General features: G+C 42.3%; 1 protein-coding gene across 7 annotated transcripts in view; it reads right to left on the bottom strand.

The window, feature by feature from the left end:
* The window catches only part of LOC129699693 (transcriptional-regulating factor 1-like), a 239,712-nt gene that overhangs the window by 73,666 nt on the left and 144,013 nt on the right, over positions 1–22,033 (bottom strand). For 5 of the 7 annotated variants that reach the window (XM_055639687.1, XM_055639689.1, XM_055639688.1 and 2 more), the window contains 3 exons: positions 12,792–12,910; positions 7,090–8,807; positions 2,790–2,836 (listed from right to left, as the gene is read on the bottom strand). In XM_055639687.1, coding sequence (XP_055495662.1) covers positions 2,790–2,836; positions 7,090–8,541 — 1,499 coding nt within the window. In that variant the 5' untranslated portion in view covers positions 8,542–8,807; positions 12,792–12,910. The remainder of the gene's footprint in view (positions 1–2,789; positions 2,837–7,089; positions 8,808–12,791; positions 12,911–22,033) is intronic. The other 2 variants (XM_055639691.1, XM_055639690.1) reach the window with 1 other exon arrangement.

Genomic DNA, 22,033 nt, shown 5'->3' with positions numbered 1-22,033 from the left:
CGCAGCCAAAGCATACACCCCTCAACATCAGTGGCACCACAGTGGAGAGAGTGGAGAGCATAAAGTTCCTCAGTGTGCAAATTACAGACAGCCTCACCTGGTCCAGGAACACCACTGGGACCGTCAAACGGGCCCATCAGCAACTGCACTTCCTGAGGAAACTAAAACAGGCCTCACTCCCCACCAACATCCTCAGGACTTTCTACAGGGGTACGGTGGAGTCTGTACTCACGTACTGAATAAATACGTGGTACTGCACCTGCAACTGCTCGGACAGGAAGGCTCTGCAGAGGGTAGTGAGGGGAGCAGAGAGGATCATTGGCGTCTCCCTACCCTCGGTACAAGAACTGTTCCAGAGCCGCTGTCTGAAAAAAGCTCAGAGAATTGCTAAGGACAAACTGCACCCCCTCCACATATACCTGGATCTCCTGCCATCAGGCAAGAGATATCGCAGCATCAAAGTCCTGACTACAAGACTGCTAAACAGCTTCCTACCACAGGCTGTGAGGCTGCTAAACAGTCACTCTGTACTCACAGTCACTTGATTCTGCAGCTTGGCACGGACACTTTAATAACTGGCACTGGCCACTCAAATCAGCTGCCCCGAACATTTTTATGATTGGTTTTACTGTATTTTAACGTTGTTGTTTTACCTGCTTTTAACTATTTATACTGTTCCATCAGGGACTGGATTGTTTTTAGTGTTATTATGTGTGAAATGTTTTAAATTTCATGTGCGATGCTCATTCCCTGGGAAACGTCTTTTCATTTTGCACTGTACAACTGTTGCTTGCAAGATGACAATAAAGGTTGATTGATTGCTTGATTGATTGATTGATTGATTGATTGATTGATTGATTGATTGATTGATTTAATTCATGCTACCCGAGCTACTGCAGCATATTCTACTTTTATTGCAGATTTTCAGTATCTTCACTTTCTTTGATTTTCATTCAGGTAATCCAATGCTTGGTTAAAGAGGATAAGCTTTAAGAAGAATTTGAAAAGATACACAGAGGATACGAAAGGACAATTCTGAGCGGAGGGCATTGTAAGTTGAAGGTACAGCCGCCGATTAAATATGGTGATGAGAGCAAGACAGAGTAGATACATTGGTGTTGGAAGGAACTGCAGATGCTGGTTAACGCTGAAGATAGACACAAAATGCTGGAGTAACTCAGTGGGTCAGGCAGAATCTCCTCGGTAAAGGAATAGGTGGCGTTTCGGGTCGAGACCCTACTTGAGATTGTCAGGGGAGAAGGAAACTGGTGATATGAAGAGATACAAAAAACAAATAAATGAAAGGTATGCAAAGGATAAATCAAAGCCAGCAAAGATGATCAAGGTGGGGCCCATAATGGTCCATTGTTGGCTGTGGAGAAGATGATAACGAGTGAAACTAACAAGTGAAACTAAGCAGGATGACAGTGAAACTATTAGGATGACTAGGAGGAGGGACGGAGAGAGAGAGAGAATGCAAGGGTTACTTGAAGATTGAGAAATCAATATTCATACTGCTGGATAGACACAAAAAGCTGGAGTAACTCAGCTGGTCAGACAGCATCTCTGGAGAAAAGGAATAGGTGATGTTTAGGGTCGAGACTCTTCTTTATACCGCTGGGGATAAGCTGCCCAGGCAAAATATGAGGTGCTGATACATTGGAGTGAGAGAGCAAGAACATAGCAGGTGCCCTAATTTATTTACTTAGATTTGTATCAACTTGAAATCTAATTATAATAAATAACTTCATTCACTGAAGATTGAATAGAGCATATTATTTATATTGCAATCATTTCTCAGCTTTGACTAAATCAGACAGCATATATTAAGTATGAGACAAACATAAATATTTCCAAATACTAATATTACAAAGGTTACCCAATTTATGAGAAATTCCTATATTAGTCATATTCCCAACTTTCACACTCTGTTGAAAGTGTACTATTTGCAACATAATTTAGAGCATTTAATACTGAGTATTAAAACTGCATCATTTTTTTTTAAGTGGAAAGAACAAACCACAGGTCAAGGATCCTAAATGTAGTTTGTCCAACCTATCAGGGCCTGTTAAATTATTTTATGTTAAAACAAATTTTTAATACCTTACAATTAACTGTACTTCAAAAGAATAATAATGACTGAATTAATACTAATGTCAATGGTCCTGCTATTTAAGAATGCACAATAAGTTGAGAGTGATGTGGTGTTGTGATGCGCTCTGGTTTAGAAGTGAAGAAATAAATGAGTGTGCAGTTTTGTGCAATGTATAATTTCCCTACATTCTTTTTTCTTCTTATTTAGGTACTGCAGGTATTAAATTGTAAATCTGTGCATGAATGCTATATGTAATGTGCATTTCTCAGCCAAATGGATGTGGCGCAATTGTTGGACTAGGAAATATTATTTGTATTACTCCGCTGATTTCATTATAAAGCCATTTCGATTGGAAACTTGGAAAGTACTTAAAAAGTTATTTTAGAAATTATAGAGTCATGGAGTGATACAGTGTGGAAACAAGCCCTTCGGCCCAAATTGCCAACGCCAGCCAACATGTCCCAGCTACACTTGTCCCACCTGCCTGCGTTTGGTCCATATCCCTCCAAACCTGTCCTTTCCATGTATCTAAATTGACAACCAGAAAAAAAACTTTCTGGTCAATATCTAGGAAAAAAATAATTGTTTCTATGTACCCCCAGAAGCAATCGCACACCAGGAAAGGTCTGTCAGTTTCACTGCAGGAAACCATTGAAATTGACAAGCAATTAACAAGCATAACATTACTTAGTACCTGTGTTCAATGGACAAGTCCTCTTGCTTGATGTCTGTCAGAGAAATCTGTAATGTAAATGAACAGCACATCTTAGCAATATATGTTTTCAATGCAATAGTCTCATGCTTGGACAAATAACTGAGCAAAGTTAAATATATTTAGTTTACAAAAAAGGGAACAAAAATAGTTCTCCTTTATCTTAAAGTAATTTCTATATGTAGTTGACATTATTCTTATCGCTTTGCACTCCAAGGTCTGTCTGTCTAGCGTCCCGCCATTGTTAGGAAGAATATATGGTTGAAGGCCTTCTGGAAGTTCATATGCACTACAGAATTGGCTTAGCCACATCTATGCTCCAATGTACAATTTCTAAAAAGCATCAACCGATTTATCAATCATAATTTCTCTGTCATAAATACATATCTGGCTTTCTTCTAGTAATTACCCCATTTCAACAAAAGTAAGAGCCCTGTCAAGATGGCTATACAGGGCATGAGTGTTAAAAGGCTACCTGTAGGAACAGCAACAAAGTTGCTGGTCATTGGACAATGGATGAACAATACCCCTATATATAATTTATCCAGTCATCACCGGCTAGACGAATGACTAGAATGCTCCAATTCATGAGATCCACTCAGCAGTTATATACAAATCCTTTGAAGGAGAAATGCTGTGTAATTAATCTAATTTTGCACATATTCTATACAACTTCACTGTATAACATTCCCCTAAAGTGTTTTTACTTCCACCATAAATGTCAATACTACACCATAATGTGGTGATTACTAAACTTTGCAAACGTTTTCACATTCCTACGATTTTTTTAGTTTTAAAAACCTAAACAGCTGATAACTTCATAAGGATGGTTCAGCAGTAAAACGACTGATAAACTAAACTTTGTCATTTCAAGTTCAGTAGCAATGTAAAGGACCAGCCCGGTAGGCCAGACTCGCCCGCTGTGGACGGTGGACCCGAGTCACAGACCAGAACCCGCCCGGAAGGCCGAGCTCACCTGCCGTAGACCGGGGACTCGCCCACGACGGACGGAGAATCCGCGCCACGGACCAGGAACCTACCTGGAGGCCCGGCTCGCCAGCCTAAAGTGGAAGGAGTCAGATCCACTGATGCCTGGGTTGGTAAGCAGACCGGCAGTGGGAGGGAGTGCACTGCCTCAACGATGGAGCAACAGCCTGGAGCTCGGCTGGACGCTGCCTACAGTGGTGGAGTAGCAGTGGAGGACACCAACAGCTAGGCCTGGCCAGGCCGGGACTTTGAGCTTGATGAAATGGCACCAAACATGGCGGCGCTGGCATTATATGCAAAATTAATTTCACTATGTAATGTTTAATTGCATATGTGACAATAAATATCCATTGACCAATTGAATGAACTAATTATATTAAATAGTTTCAATCTTGATTTTAAAAAATCAGATCGATGAGGAAGTCAGATACTATCATTTGTTGCCAATTGATTAATTGAACATGATTATACTAAAGGCCAAATAAATATGAATTGCAGATGGTAAAAAATAAAATCATGCATTTATAGACCCAAGGGCATGGAATTAATGTTTATGAATTCAAAAGTCATTACTCTCCCATCAAAGCATGCATAGAAAGCATGGAGCTCATCCAGGTCTGATGCCTTGCTGTTGCTTGAGCTGCCACTTGGTTTCACCTTGTAGAAGGTTTGAAAGGAATTAAACCAGAACTACATCATAAACGCAAGGGCTTCGGATGTAGAAACAGAGACTTTGGTAGCTTTGGGACATATTTATCCATTCTCTCTTTTATTTTCTCAGGATATGGCTAATAATGAAACGGTCACATTTGTGCTGAAAAGCAGCACAAGATGTTACTCTTGCCGTAATATTGCTAACATTTTCCTTAGTGGTATTACAGCTTGTTCATCGATTAGATTGAACCAGCTGCAAATACAGAATACCTACCCTGGAAGTAAAGACCTTAAAGACATCCTAGTCAGCGTTGAAGTCCAAGAGAGTTTTACGGTGGAACAACCCAGGTAGATAACAAATAATTGATAACACTCTAGCCTGAGCGCTAAACCAGGTGTGGTTATGCAAAAATCATTATGAATCAGGGTTTCTGTAGTAAGGAAGGCAAATGCAATACTAGCATTTATTTCAAGAGGACTAGAATACAAATTAATGCTAAGGCTCTAAGGTGCTGGTCAGGTTGCATTTGGAGTATTGTGGGCAATTTTGGGCACCTTATCTGAGGAAGGATATGTTGGCTCTGGGGTGGGTCCAGAAGTGCTTTTCAAGAATAATCCCAAGAATTAGTGGGTTAACATATGATGACTGTTTTATGGCACTGGGCCTGTACTCGCTGGAGTTTTGAATAATGAGGGGGGACCTTATTGAAGCTTACCGAATAGTGAAAAGCTTAGATAGAGTAGATCTGGAGAGGATGTTTCCACTAGTGGGAGAGTCTAAGACCAGTGGTTATAGCATCAGAATTATAAGACGTTCCTTTAGGAAGGAGATGAGGAGATGGTTTATTTAGTCAGACGGTGGTGAATTTGTGGAATTCTTTGCCACAGAAGGCTGTGGAGGCCAAGTCAATGGATATGTTTAAGGCAGAGATAGATAGATTCTGGATTACTACGTGTGTTAGGGTTTAAGGGGAGAAGGCAGGAGAGTGGGGTGAGGAGGGAGAGATCGATCAGCCATGATTGAATGGCGGAGTAGACTTGGGGAATGGCCTAATTCTGCTCCTATTACTTATGACCTTATGTTTCTGCTTCAGATAAAGCAGCGTGGCTTTGGACTCTTACGTTGAATGGTCCCCCTGATGACACAGACACAATTGAGAGGCACCGGGGTAAAATGTGCAAGCCATCTGACTTCAATTAACATTTTATTAAATTTATACGTGAGAATGTTGGATGTCTTGAGGGAGAAGCATCTAACATAAAAAATTCTACAATCAGACAAGATGCCAAGTTTGTTGCACAATACCAGTAAACAATGTGGTGAGCAGACTAAAGCTATTCAAAAACTTTGGATAAATTAAATGCATGGGTCCAAAACACACAGATTTCACACAGGCAAAAGAAAATTGAGAGACTATTTGGAAATGTGAAACAATTTGTATGAGGAAATCAGGAAGCATATTGATAAGTCAAGCCAGTATCGGGATTGAGTAAACGAGTTACCTGAGGGACCTAGCTCAGATATGAATTAATTTCCTTCTGGAGGACTGGAATACAATCTAAGTTTACAAAGTACGAGTAATTGATACTGTAGGTTCATACAGATCAACCTGGACCATCTGTGCAACAAACTATAAGATCAAGAAACCCAGATTTACTTCATTTACTCCATGCTTTGAAAGTAATTGATGGCACGATGTTTTAACTAAGATAATAATACTTCAACATTGAGTTAAAACTAAGAACTAAGATGAACACAGATGGACAATACCAGAGACCCGGGTTCAATCCTGATCTTGGGTGCTGTCTGCGTGGAGTTTGCACATTCTACCTGTGACCACATGGGTTTCTTCCAGATGCTCTGGCTTCCTCCCATATTCCAAAGACGTGTGGATTTCTAAATTAATTAGCCTGTCAACCGCCCCCTAGCGTGTAAGGTGCGGATGCGAAAGTGGGATAACACAGAACTAGTGTGAACTGATGATCAATGGTCTGCATGGATCCAGTAGGCTGAAGGGCCTGTTTCCATGCTTTCAATAAATCACAACTATTATGCTAGATCTCTAAATGGCCATGGACAGAATAAGTAGTGGCTGAATAAAATGGTACGGACATGAGGAATATTCTGTAATGCGACAATTACTTCATACATCAGTTAATTAAAGTAAAAAGAGAGTGGGATATAGAAATCATTTTCAACCTTTCATCAGGAGACAGATTAAATCAAACAGAGTCTGTATTTTGGATGAATGTACATGAGTTGAGGAATGAACTCAAACTATATTCTTTGCAACTGCCACCTGCTTCTTAAATTGATAATCTTTACTGCATTACCAAGTGCCTGGGAACCGTTTATAATTTACCATGATGCTAGTTCAGTATTTATAGATACATGAGGAGACATAATCTTACATCTTCTGCATATGCACTCATAATCTATTACACTGAAATTTGGAAACAGATTAAAATTATCTTTTTTTTTGTTAAAATGTATGCAAAATAAATAAAATTACAATTTCTTGTTTACCAAATTACTAAAACACAGCTTGCTATCACACTTGCAGGACAACTGAAGATAACAAAATACATGTTGTCAAATATTTAGCTTAACATTTTAATTCAAAACTATTTGGAATTTTACCTGAGACCATGTATGATTGTGAGATTGTTGTTGAGATACCTTGATGGGTGCATGACAAACAGTGGGTGGTGCTACAAGATGTCTTTGGGGTACCATAGGAACTCCTGGGTGACCCATCTGACTAAGTTCCTTCCTTGTCGTCTCATCTGTGACCACTGAGGAAGATGTGCTCTTATGGAGGCCGAGGGAAGTCTGTATCCGATTTTCAACATGGAGTTGTTTCTGCTGCATAGTTTCCTCTTGCAGATGGTGCAACGGATTTTGCTGGTACATGTGCCGATAGTGTGGCTGGTCCTGATAGAAATACTGAGAGGGTGCAGCTATCTGAATGTGTTGAGAAGGGTTGGTTTGTTCTTGGGAGTACTGGGACTGCTGCATTGGCTTATGATTTTGGTCTCTGTGATAAGGTGGCGGAGGTTGCATCTGTTGCTGCACAGGTTGCTGTAACTGGCACAGGATCTGCTGTGGCTGATAGAACTGCATTGAATGCATGTGGCACTGTTGCTGCTGCTGTTGCTGCTGCTGCTGCATGTCTGCCACTGACACATGCTGCTGGGGCTGCTGCTGACGCACAAAATATTGTTGCTGCGGTAGCTGCTGAATTGGTTGAGACAACACCTGCTGAGCTTGCAGCTGCTGAACATGCGGCTGTGTGTGCTGTAACATCGGCTGCGATTGTGACTGCATTTGGGCCAACTGCTGCAACTCGTAATACATCTGTTGTTGCTGCTGCTGCTGCTGCTGCTGCTGCTGATGATGATGTTGGATGGCTTGTAACTGTTGCTTTGACTGCACTATCGGATAGGTATGATGCATTTGCTGCGTTGGGGCATGCTGAAATCTCTGCAATGAATGTATGGCAGCCTGTGGCTCATCTGGAACTTTCTGTGACAACAGTTGTCGGAGGGCACTGTCCCGAACACTCTCAACTCCCACAGACTGACTAGGCAGGCTTGAGGCAACGGTGTTCGCCTGCTGCAACCTGAGGTTGCGATTTGTAAAAACCTGTGTGAAGGAGTCTAACTTGTGCAATACGTCACTCGTCAGTTTCTGTGAGGATGTGTCGTTTGCTGGAGAAGGAAATGCATATGAATACCCATCAGGTGTACTGCCCTGTGCAGCAGAGGTCCACATCAATGAGGAATTACTAAGGTCATTTTGCATTTGAATGTGATTGCCAGCACTGGCATGAGGCCAATTATTTGGTCTTCGTGGTTCTATCATAAGGCTCTTGGTAACTGGTGACATGGTCCCTGCTACTGCAGCTTCCCTTGAATCTGAAGGAAAACAAGGTGAAGCTGGAGAAGACTGAGATGTGTCCATGCCTGTAGATCCATAGCTATGATTCATATTCCCACTCAACGGACTGGATTGTGACTGTTGAGAATAGTACCTATTTTCTGTGTTGTCGACGGTGTGATTCGACTTGAAGGGGGGTTGGTCTCCCATCATTTGTTCTTAAGGCAATTCAATGGTGAGATCACAAACAGATTGCCAAATTCCTTGCAAGATTCGGAAAAAAAAGGCTTGTAATCCTCAAGTTCCCTGAGAAATATATTTTCTTTTAAAAAATAGCGGATTTCAAACTGTTAAACTCTCATTTCACATCTGAGTCTTGTCATTATTCAAGTAGAAATCTGGATTGATGCATCACATCTTGATTAAAATCTCTGTGGCATATCGTAAGGCAGTCCATTGAAAGCAAAATTCCAACATACCTGCAATGAAAGTAAAAGAGAAGTCAGTGGCAAATTGACACATTTTAGATGCATTAAAATCAGTGCCATGAGGGAAGGGATGAAAACTTGGTTTATATGTAATCCGTTTTCACAAAGCCACAATGTTGCGGCTTCCTTACTCTATCCTTAGAAAGTACATTTGCTGTGGAGAAGTTGTTGAATACTAATGATAAATATTTACAAGACTTGCCACACAATAATGAACATTATTGACACTTCTAATTGATGCCTTTTTTTGTTGCTGTCATACGAAACACATCATTAGTTGGAGGTAGACAAAAATGCTGGAGAAACTCAGCGGATGAGGCAGCATCTATGGAGCAAAGTAATAGGTGACATTTCGGGTCGAGACCCTTCTTCAGACTGATGTGGAGGTGGGGGGCGGGAAGAAGAAAGGAAGAGGCGGAGACAGTAGGCTGTAAGAGAGCTGGGAAGGGGAGGGGAAGGAGGGAGAAAGCAAGGACTACCAAAAAATTGGAGAAGTAAATGTTCATACCGCTGGGGTGTAAACTGGCCAAGCGAAATATGAGGTGCTGCTCCTCCAATTTGCGGCGGGACTCACTCTGGCCATGGAGGAGGCCCAGGACAGAAAGGTCGGATTCAGAATGGGAGGAGGAGTGGAAGTGCTGGGCCACCGGGAGATCAGGTTGGGTTTTGAGAACCGAGCAGAGATGTTGGGCGAAGTGATTGCCGGGTCTACGCTTGGTCTCACTGATGTAGAGCAGCTGACGCCTAGAGCAGTGGATGCAATAGATGAGGTTGGAGGAGGTGCAGGTGAACCTCTGCCTCACCTGGAAAGACTGCTTGGGTCCTTGGATGGAGTCAAGCGACAAGTGTAGCATTTCCTGCGGTTGCAAGGGAAAGTACCGGGGAGGGGGTGGTTTGGGTGGGAAGGGACAAATTGACCAGAGAGTTACGGAGGGAGCGGTCTCTGCGGAAAGCCGAAAGGGGAGGAAATGGGAAGATGTGGCCAGTGGTGGGATCCCGTTGGAGACTGCCTTCGGAGAGAGGATGAGAACTTCTTCAAGGTAGGCATACTTTGAGGAGATTTCGCAGTGGAGTAGACTCAGATTCAATTTAATTGTCATTGTCAGTGTACAGTACAGAGACAACGAAATGCACAAATTGTTTAGGAAAGAACTGCAGATGCTGGAAAAAGCGAAGGTAGTCAAAAATGCTGAGAAACTCAGCGGGTGAGGCAACATCTATGGAGCGAAGGAAATCATTAGTGGTGTGAGCCTTCCTAAATGCAAATGACACACGGGTGATGAGGTGGGGAAGGTTGGAGAAGGGAAGTGGGGAGGTTGGGGGGGGGGGGGGGGGGGGGGAGAGGACACGGACACACACACATACACTTTAATCTTGGCTACATTTTCAATCCAGGCCTTAAGAGATAAATGACTTAAACCGCATTCATTGACAATATTTTTAAAGAATTTGTGATATCCAAATATCTCTGTTATTGCAGGCACACAATTGAATGTTTTTGATAGCATCAACAATTTCTAAAACATTTCAATGATCACTCATTCTACATTCCTACATTTAAATTTCTATTAGTTTCACCAAAGAAAAGTATTTGTTTTCCTGCTGCCCAGAGGAAAATTGACAGATTTTGTGGCAGAAATGATGGAGAGGCTATCAGCATTTAATATAATTTTGAAATCCAGTGGGCAGCATCTAATGTATGCACACAGACTTAAAAACACAGGGAGCTATTGTCTGAATTGCCTTGTTCACAAAGAAACTGATACCTTACTGAGAGATCAGTAAATATCCCTAGGATCTGATGGGATTTATCCCAGTTTATTGAGAGGCAAGAGAGGAGTATACGGGAGCTTGAAGATCTTCGTGTCTTCCCTACCCACAAGTGAGGATTTGGAGGATTGGAGAGTAGCTCACCTTGTTCCTTTATTTCAGAGGGAAGTAGAGAGAATACAGGGAATTACAGGCCGGTGAGCCAAATGTCAACAGTAGGGAAGCTTTTGAGATAATTTTTTGGGATAGGATTTGCTCCCATTTAGAAGAGAATGGGTTAGCTAGACACAGTCAGCATGGCTTTGTATGTGGCAGGTTGTGCCTTACTACCATGGTCAACTTTTTTGTGGAGGTGATGAAGATGATCAATGAGGGTAGGGCGGTCATGGTAGTCCCTCCATAGGCTGATCCAGAAGATTAAGATGCACAAGATTAACAGTAAATTAGTCATATGGATTCAGAACTGGCTTACTGATCGGTGACAAAGGGTTGTGGTGCAAGCACAATATTCAGACTGGAGGTCTGTGACAAGTGAAGTTCCGTACAGATCTATACTGGGAACTCTGCGACATATATATATATAAAATAATTGGGCATAAACATAGACAGGTTGAGTTAGTAGGTTGGCAATGATAACCAGATTCTGAGGTTGTGGACTGCTAGGAAGACTGCCATGGTGTGCAGCAGTATATAGATCGGTGTATATATATAGGTGGAGAAATAGCAGGTGGAGTTTAATCCGAGCACATGTGAGGCGTTGCACTTTTGGAGATCAAATATAAGGGGAAAATCCACAATTAATGGTCAGACCCTTAACAACATCTTGGGATCCAAGTCCATAATTTCCTGAAAGTCTCAACACAAGTAGATAGAGTGGTAAACAAGATATATGGGATGCTTACTTTTATAAGGCGGGCCCTTGAGTATAGGAGTCAGGAAGACATAATGCTGCATTATAGGTCTTTGGTTTGGCTGCTTTTGGAGTATTGTGTGCAGTTTTGGTTGCCCTATTAAAGGAAGAATGTGGAAACTTTGGAACGGTTACAGAGGAGGTTTACCACACTGATACCTAGATTAGAGGGCATTAGCTACAGGGAGAGGTCAGATAGACTTGAATGTTTTTCTCTGAAATGCCGGAGATAGCAGGGAGACCTGATAGAAGTATATACAATTATAAGACCTATGATGAAAAAATCAGGTACTAGAGGGCATAGCTTAAGGTGAGAGGGACAACATTTAAAGGAGATATGCAGGGCAATGTTTTATTTTTTTAAACACAGAGGGTGACAAATGCCTGGAGTGTGGTGCTGGGGTTGGTGGTGAGGCAGATAGAGTAATGGCAGTCAAGAGACTTTTGGATAGGCATTTGGATATGCAGGGAATGGAAGGATGTAGATCATGTGCAGAAAGCTAAGAGATGGTCTTGACATCATGTTCGGCACAGACATAAAGGGCCAATGTGCCTGTTCTTGTGCTGTACTGTTCTACATTGTAATTATCCTTGGGGGATTTTATTTTTAAGGAATTAATTTGTCCATTTTAATTGTTATATAAAAACAAACCATATTTTTATTTCCCTCTCTTTTCCCCGCATCATGCACATAATGTGACATTAAATTAACTATTCAAAATGATGAATTCTGGTTGACACACAATTGCTTGTCCTGTTCACACCAGTCCCACTCTGCCTTCCAGTGCAAAAGCCCACAGAAACATTGTTAAATATAATGAATGATTAACATCATTGTTTGTCTGCTGAGCTCAAACAGAGCCAGTTATTGGCTTCCTGTTATTGAAGCATAATACTGCAACTATCATGTCAAACAATCTCACAATCATCTCTTTTCACGTTTTGCTGTTTGTGAGAGCTTCGATATCACAACTGTGACAACATTTTAAAATATACTTCATTAGCCACAAAGTGCTTTGCACCATTCTGAAGATGTGTGAATGGTTCCCTATCTGTGCAAATATGTATTCACTTCTTCAATATATATAAAAACTCCAAACATATTGATATACCTAATGAATATCCAATTTTTCACCTGAAACAGAAAATTATTTTGTCAAGCTGAAAATAGTACTATATAGGATACTTTTCTCCTTGGTTAGATAGGCTTTTCCACAAAAGGTGAGGCAGTATATTATTTTAAATGAAAAATCTTGCAAATTGCATTGTTCAATGGTATGAAGCAAATTACTTACTAACTGGAGTGCCTTTCATGCTCACTCTGTTGGCAAAAATGATGAAAAATAGATGGATGTCCTCCAGTAAATTGAGGATGTTGCTTGGCATTTAGTTCACATTGAAGAGCGAACATTGCCTGCAATAACATTTAAAGAGATTGTTTAGATTGGTAAACCACTGAGCCAGAAGCATTTAAAATTCTACATCACAAAATGGACAAAGGCTACCCCAGCAGTCAATGAAGGCGCAAAAACTATCAATAACTTGTAAATCTATTTTAATATCAATTGCAATATTTCAAAACCCTGAATATTTAAATACTTAGCTCACTGGCAATAGCAATAAATGAGAAGATGAAATTAAAATGAACTTTATACCTTACTATACTACATTTTGAATATAATCTCCTGCAATTTACATGCAGATATTTGTAGATCATCTTCACGGATTAAAATGATAAAGAATGATGAATGAATGAATGAATGAATGCATGAATCTCTTTATTGTCATTGCACATGGTACAACAACATTTAAAAGTCAATCCAACGGTGCGATTCACAAGAACAATTTTAAATATATAAGAAAATATATACATATAAAAAAATTACAGATAATTTTTGCCACTAATTTGCCATTATGAGATATTCGGTGTTGTACAGTTATATACAGTTATATAGTACAGGTGCACAACCTTTTATCCGAAATTCCGGAAACCGAAAAGCTCCGAAAATCGGACATTTTCGGTCCTGGAAAAAAGGGAGGGTATATTGCCCGGGAGAGTAGGAATCCCTAGACCTAGTACAGTGAGCGTCCACCGAGGGTGGCCCGGAGAGGTTCCGCGGTCACCGCTCCGGGTGACCCTCGGTGAACGCTCACTGAACTAGGTCTAAGGATTCACAAAAATGCTGGAGAAACTCCGCGGGTGCAGCAGCATCTATGGAGCGAAGGAAATAGGTAATGCTTCGGGCCGAAACCCTTCCTCAGACTGCCCTATCAGTCCCCCCCTATCAGTCTGAGGAAGGGTTTCGGGAAAGGGAGGGGAGAGAAGGGAAAAGAGAGAGGAAGGATCTGCTGGACATGCTGTGTGTGTTTGTGTGTGTTTGTTTGGCGGAGTCTGAGGGGAGAAGGAGAGAAGAAGGGAAGGGAGGGAGAGGTCCAGCGGCGGGAACGGATGCCTGGGTCCGGGCGTGAGCTGAGTCCAAGGTTTGTAAACGTTGCTGCAACCCCCGGCCCGGCCCTCCGTGTATTGTTCACCGCGTCTTCCTGGAGAGAGGGGGGAGGGCGGGAGCCGGGGCTGTGTGCGTGAAGCACGGCGACTAGAGGGACGGGAGAGTTGCCCCGGGAGCGTGAGGGCACCTCCCCCTTCTCCATTCCCCCTCACACCCCCCTCCCCATCTACCCCTTTCTTCACCCTCTACCTCTCCCTCGGCCCGCAGCGATCTGCCAGACATGGTGTGTGTGTGTGTGTGTGTGTGTGTGTGTGTGTGTGTGTGTGTGTGTGTGTGTGTGTGTGTGTGTGTGTGTTTGTGTTGGCGCGGAGTCCGAGGGGAGAAACGCCGGCACTAAGAGCGAGCGAACGCGCGGACAGAACGGACAAAAGCAATGATCATAGGTCGGAATAGGTGACCAAAGATCTTTGTAGGTGACATTTCGGGTCAAGACCCCTCTTCTGACTGACTCAGGGGAAAGAGGAGCAAGAGCTACGAACGGTACTAAGGACAAGTGAATGGAAGATATGCCGATATCTCCCGTTTCCCTTTCCCTTGACTATCAGTCTGAAGAAGGATCTCGATCCGAAATGTCTACCAACGCCGCTCTATGAACGTTGCTTTCGTCCGTCTGTCCACGCTTTCGCTCGCTCTTGGTGCCGGCGCTTCTCCCCTCATGGCAGCTATTGAAAAAGTCGACCCGAAATATCACCTATTTCCTCCTATTATCACGTATTCCTCATCAGAGATGCAGCCTGATCCGCTGATTTACTCCAGCCTTTTGAGTCTGTCTTCGGTTTAATCAGCATCTGCAGTATGTGCCGTTTAAAAAGTACAAGGCATGTGCCGTTTAAAAAGGAAGTGGTAAAAAACATTTAAAACATTTAACAACACCTAAACTGTTCCCCCGCAACGTTGCGAGAGGCATAACTGAAGTCGGGTCGGATTTACTGAAATGACGGAGGTTACGCTCCGGTGTGGACTACGCGTCAGTTCATTGTATTTCGCAGGAGTGGACCATCTTGCGCGCTATAAGATCTTTGCTCCAATTGATTTGATTACTCTAGCGCAGGGCCCAATTGGGAGAAATAGGTCCTATCGGCTAAAGGCCGGCCCTGACCAGGTAACTGCCGGGATCGAGGCGGAAACTCGTGACCTTGCGGCCACGAGCCGAGCACTCTACCACTGAGCCACATGTTAAAATCTACGCTAAAAACCTTCCGTTCGGAAAACCGAAAAATCACGAAATCCGAGAAGTGTCTGGTCCCAAGGCTTTCGGATAAAAGGTTGTGCACCTGTAGTGCAAATGGTTAAGTACATTCAGGATGTTTTTAAGGTGCTTGTGAGTAAGAACCATTCAGTTGAATGTGAGTGTTATTTCTTATTTTGCATTGTTAAGTTCACGTATGGCTATGGGGTAGAAGCTGTCGCTGAGTCTGTTTGTGCGAGTTTTGAAAGACCTGTACCGTCTGCCAGAGGGCAGCAGGTGGAACAGGTTGTGTCCAGGGTGGGAAGGGTCCTTCAGGATGTTGGCTGCCCTGCCAAGGCAGCGAGAGCTGAAGATGTCCTTCAGGGAAGGCAGTGGGCAGCCAGTGATTTTTTGTGTGGTGTTGATGACCCTTTGAAGGGCTCTCCTGTCCGCTGCAGAGCAGCTGGCGTACCATGTGGTTATACAGTACGCCAGCACACTCTCGATGGAGCAGCGGTAGAAGGACACCAGCAGCTTCTCCTCCAGGTTGTTTTTCCTGAGGATCCTCAGAAAATAGAGTCGCTGCTGGGCCTTCTTGACTGCTGTGGTGGTGTTTGTAGTCCAGGAGAGATCCTCCGTAATTTGTGTGCCCAGGAATCTGAAGTCTGAGACCCTTTCCACACAGTCCCCATTGATGAATAGGGGTTTGGGGGCTGCACTGTTCTTACGGAAGTCTATGATAATTTCCTTTTTTTTTGTGGTGTTTAGGATGAGGTTGTTGTCTGAACACCACGCTGCCAGTCTTTGGACTTCCTCCCTGTAGGCTGTCTCATCTCCTCCTGAGATACGTCCAACCACAGTCGTGTCGTCTGCAAACTTGACGATGGTGTTGGTGGAGTGGGCGGGGGCACAATCGTGGGTGTAGAGGGTGTAGAGGAGGGGGCTCAACACACAGCCCTGTGGGGAGCCGGTGCTGAGTGTGATGGGGGTGGAGAGGTGATGGCCCAGTCTGACGGTCTGGGGGCGGTTAGACAGAAAGTCCTTGATCCAGAGGCAGATTGGTTGGGAGAGTCCTAAATCCATGAGTTTGGTGACCAGTCTGCTGGGGATGACGGTATTGAAGGCGGAGCTAAAGAATGGACAAAAGATCAGACTTCCCTCCAAAACAAAGTTTTTGCTGCATCAACATAAATTCACCCTTTCGTATGCAAGGTGAAGATCCAGGCTCGTATCATTGCGCAGTTTATCCAAATCATGTGACAGAATTTTTAGTTCATGACCTGCAGCAGATTTTACCTGATTTACCATACAAGAGGAGGAATTAATTTCCTACATTTAAATTTCTATTAGTTTCACCAAAGAAAAGAATTATTTGTAAGTTATGCACAATTTCAGTAGTCATGAAATTAAAATTCAGTAATTATGATTGAAGAGATTGTCGCAATATCAGGGGCCTTGAGAAAACATTTGAAACATAAAAGTTATGGCAGTACAGCCTTGGATCAGGCTCGTCGGTCCACAATGTCTGGGTTAAACATATTACTAATTTAATCTGCCTGCACATGATACATAGCCCTCTATTCCCTGCAGACCCATGTGGCAAACTAAAACCCTCTTAACCGCCACTATTGTTTCTGCCTCCACTGCCATCCCTGGCAGCGTGAACCAGACGTGTGTAAATAATTGTCCCGCACATCTCCTTTAGACCTTCCCCTCTCACCTTAAAGCTGTGCCCTCTAGTCTTTGACATTTCCACCTTGGAAACGAGGTTCTGTTTACCCAATCTATGCCTACATAATTTTATATATCTCGATCAGGTCTCCCCCTCAACCTCCAGCGTACCAGTGATAACAATCCAAGTTTGTCCAAACTTGCCTTGTAGCTAATACCCCTTAAACCAGGCAGCATTTTCGTCAACCTTAAGGAGAGAGGTTTCCAAATTCTACATGGTAAGAATCAGACTTTAAAAAATGCTCTTCTTCAAATGTATCGATGTAACTACGTACAGACAATGGGTGGGCTCCCAATTCCATTGCTAAATTGCCAGAGAATATCTCACTGTCATTACGTGTTGAGGTTCTGAATATCACAGGTGCTGAGAAGCATGGGTAAGGCCATATGGCTGTGGAATATACCTTCCAGCTGGACTATGGCCTTCCAGCCGTCTCTCATAGAGAATACTTTGGATTTATGGTTCAGGGAATGTACGTGAAAGGCAAAGCGATGTCATATTAATACAATGTAATTACAATTAAAACAAATGAAATGTATATTGTACCATGAATGGTGAGAGATCAATCTGCTGTATAATATTACTGCAAATCTTAAGAATATTTTCAGAGAAAAATTGTGTTTTACTTTCCAGTATCTTTCTAACGTTGCATCTTTCAAGTCAAGGACCCTGCATCAGCATAAATTCTGACAAAGGGGATTCGACCCGAAACATCTGTTTTTACTTTCATAGATGCTGCCCTGTTGAGGGTTTCCAGCATTTTCTGTAATCATTTCAGATTCCCTAACTTTGTCATTCTTCTGCTTCAGCTGTGACTCAGTTTGCAAAGTTACGCCTCAACTGCTTCCAATTTGATCTCACGGCAGAGACCACAGTGTAAAGGTTTATGCTGACACGCTGTCAGAGATGCTTCCTTTGGGATCAGGCATCAATCCAAGGACACATCTGCTCTCTTGTGTAGTTTTAAAGGATCTCAGGGGACTATTTTGAAGAGTCTTGGAGTCTTGACAGTGTAGCTGTGGAGCAGATGTCTCTTCTTGTGGGAAAACTACAACAAGTCATTATCACTACTACTACTACTACTACTACTACTAGAAATCACTGTTTAAAAATAAGGGGTCACTCACTGAAGACAGAGGTGAGGCAAAATTCTTCAGACATCGAGTGTTTTCAAAGCACTCTTCCTGAAGGGGTGGTGAATTTGAATAGTTTCATGAAAGTAGATGGATTCTTAATGGAGGGAGTGAAAGATTATTGCAGGCAGAGATGAATATGATTACAATCAGATCAGCTGTGATCTTATTGAATAGTAAAGCAAGCTCATTAGGCCAAAACCTGCTCATTGTTCACATGCTCACAATTCACCCTGGTGCCTCGAGAAGATGCATTCCTCAGCTAACATTCCTGAAAGCAGATTTTCCACTCAGTGCCACACTGTTTATGGAGAGGAGAGCTTATCGTGTACAAATATCTGCTGGCTTTCCCATACGGTTCCATATAATGGCAAATGCTGACATTAAAATATTTGCATGGAATATTTTATTTGTGGGTGTGAAAATTATTAATGACGAGGCTAAACTGGGATTAGATGAATCTACAGGAAACCAGTCATGTATTTCCAAACAGAGACGGTGGACTTGCAGGAAATTGTGGCCACACAGAGGATGCTTTAAGAACGGCAAGCCATTCAATAAGATCATGACTTTTCATTTGCCTCAGTGCCACTTTCTTATTCCTTTAGCATCATATAGCATGGAAACACGTCCTTTGGCCCATTGAATCCACACCAACCATCATGCACAAATCCTATTTTTATTCTCCCCACATTTCCCTTCAACTTTCCTTGAATTCCATCACTCACCTACGCATTAGGGGTGAGTTACAGCAGACAATTCATCGACCAACATGTGTGTCTTTTGGATATGGATGGAACTGAAAAACCCAGCGGTAATCTGTATTGTCACAGAAGAGACAATGCAAACTCTGCACAGACACCACCAGAGGTCAGGATCAAACCTGGGTCATTGAAGCACTTAATTCATCCTTTTACCGGCTATGTCACTGCCCTGCTAAAAACAAATCGATCTCAGTTATGAATATTTTCATTGTGTTATCATCTTACAGGCAAAGTAAAAAAAACAAGGTGTAAAAGTGGATAACTCCCTCTGAGCTAATGACCTGTTGGTTGTGAAGATGGTGGATTCTGAACACATATTTTGAATACAGAATCTCAAATATCCTTCAGCAATGCCCTGCTTTAAAAGGGCATCAATTATACCGGTGCCCAAAAAGAGTAAGGTGACGTGCCTCAATGACTATCGACCAGTGGTACTAACGCCTGTAATGATCAAGTGCTTTGAGAGGTTGATCATGGCGCAAATCAACTCCTACCTCGACAAAAACCTGGACCCACTGCAGTTCGCTTACTGCCACAACAGATCAACGGTGGATGCAATCTCGCTGGCCCTCCACTCCGCTCTGGACCACTTGGACAACAAAAACTCATATGTCAGGCTGTTATGCTGTTATTCATTGATTAGAGCTCGGCATTTAACACAATCATCCTCTCCAAGCTGGTTACCAAACTCGCAGAACTGGGTCTCTGTGCATCCCTCTGCAATTGGATCCTCGACTTCCTCATTCACAGACTGTCCATATTGGTGGAAATGTGTCAGCCTTGATTATAATCAGCACGGGAGCACCTCAAGGCTGCGTGTTCAGCCCCCTGCTGTACTCACTCTATAACTCATGACTGCGTAGCCGGTCATAGTGCGAACTCCATCATTAAGTTCGCTGACAACACCACTGTTGTGGGACGTATCACTGATGGGGACGAGTCAGAGTATAGAAGTGAGATCGAGCGACTGTCCATATGGAGCCAGCACAATAACCTGGCCCTCAACACCAGCAAAACCAAGGAACTGATTGTGGACTTTGGAAGGGGTAGGATGGGGACCCACAGTCCCATTTATATCAACGGGTCGATGGTTGAAAGGGCCAAGAGCTTCAAATTCCTGGGCGTGCACATCTCTGAAGATCTTTCCTGGTCCGAGAACACTGATGCTATTATTAGGAAAGCATATCGGCGCCTCTACTTCCTGAGAAGATTACGGAGAGTCAGTATGTCAAGGGGCCAGAAGACTGCAACGACCAGGTTCAGGAATAGCTACTTCCCCACAGCCATCAGGTTAGTAAACTTGGCTCGGACAAAACTCTGAACATTAATAGCCCATTATCTGTCATTTGCACTTTATCAGTTTATTTATTCATGTGTGTATATATTTTTATAATGGTATATGGACACACTGATCTGTTCTGTAGTCATGCCTACTATGTTCTGTTGTGCTGAAGCAAAGCAAGAATTTCATTGTCCATCAGGGACACATGACAATAAACTCTCTTGAATCTTGAGTTAACAATCAGATCGGATTTACATGAGTTAATAGACTGACAATCATAGAGAGCATAATGCATCCTGCAAAGAAAAGTGAGAACCAGGAATTATTTTGATTACTTAGCAATGTTTAAGTAAAGTCAGTATTAATTTGCAAAGAAGCATGCAGAGAAAGGCTTGATGATCACCAATGAGATCAATTCCAGTCATTAAAAACATCTGGAATTTAAGGACAAATCTAGCTACAATAATGATAACTATGCAATAACCAGACTGTTTTAAAAGATCATTGGGTTCACAAATGTCCTTCAGGGAAGTACATCTCCCAAGTCTGGCCTGTATACAACTTTAGATCCACTAAGGATAGACACAAAAATCTGGAGTATCTCAGTGGGACAGGCAGCACAGGCTGGAGAGGAATGGGTGACGTTTCGGGTCGAGACCCTTCTTCGGACTGACTGAGTTAATCCAGCATTTTGTGTCTATCTTCGTTTTAAACCAGCATCTGCAGTTCCTTCCTATACATCCTGTTCAGATCCACCAATGTGGCTGTCATAATTGCCTGCTCAGCTCTGGAACAATTGGGGATGGACAATGAAGGCTTGGAATCTTAGAAAAACACCACCAAGACATACACAGCTCTGTTTGTCTCTATAATCTTTATCTCGGATAAGTTTATTGGACCCTTTCTTTAGAACATGCGTGATAGTTAAATATTATGCTAATTTTCTTCTGTACCAATGACAAAATGTATCGTTTTACTAAAAGCTCCTGCTTGCAGGCAACAACCTTAAAGGGAGATTGATTGAATGCTACCACTTTCTTTATCAGCTCCTCCCATCCCTTCCTCCTTTTATTCTTATCTTTTGGGTTGGGGTTTCTGTTTTATACCCATCCCGTTATTTATTCCACATCCCTAAATTCGGACAAATGAAAGATATGAAAATGGACAACCTTAAGAAAAAAGCTGAACATGTTTTAATACAACATATTGGATTAGGCCTACAAAAACAAAACAAAAATAAATCATGTTTTTACAAAAGAGACAATATTATTGTGTAGACACAAGGAACTGCAGATGCTGGTTTACTAAAAAAAATGTACAGAATGCTGGAGTAACTCAGTGGGTCAGGCAGCATCTCCAGAGAGCATAGATCGACAATGTTTCGGTCAGCCCTTATTATTATTATTATTATTATTATTATTATTTTATTATTATTATTATGTCACACATAAAATCGAATTTGTGACCAATGTCAATCAAGATAAAATGCTAAACATGAACAAGCTCAAAATGACAAGACCACCATGAATGAAGAAGGAAGTTGCCTTAAGCAAGAAGCATGCAAGTCAGCTATCATGTACAGAGAACATATCATGCAATTTCGGTATAGAGTCCTCATAGTAATTCTTATGAATACACCACAACCTAAATTTGTTCACTCCACGGATAACTAGCCTGTAAAGATCTCGCAGCAAACATTGGGGTTTTAGATTGTCAGCACCTACTGCGAATACTGCTTGAATCAAGACACAAGCTGAGGCTGACTTTCCTCAATGGTTACTTTGCTTCTGAAGCACTTTAATTTGAGTTTATATATCTGATTTCCAGGGTTACTCAAGTAATACAGTGCTTTAAGACACAAGGCTCCAAACTGTGCAAAAATAGTGCGCCCCGAAGTAGCACTTCCTGATTCCTTCCATCTGCATCAACAAGTGCTGGCAGGTTCAGGATT

This window comes from Leucoraja erinacea, chromosome 8 (genome assembly GCF_028641065.1).
Source record: "Leucoraja erinacea ecotype New England chromosome 8, Leri_hhj_1, whole genome shotgun sequence".
In the NCBI taxonomy this organism is placed as follows: Eukaryota; Metazoa; Chordata; class Chondrichthyes; order Rajiformes; family Rajidae; genus Leucoraja; species Leucoraja erinaceus.
Note: the sequence above shows the minus strand (reverse complement) of the source record. Positions and strands in the feature narration are given on the sequence as shown.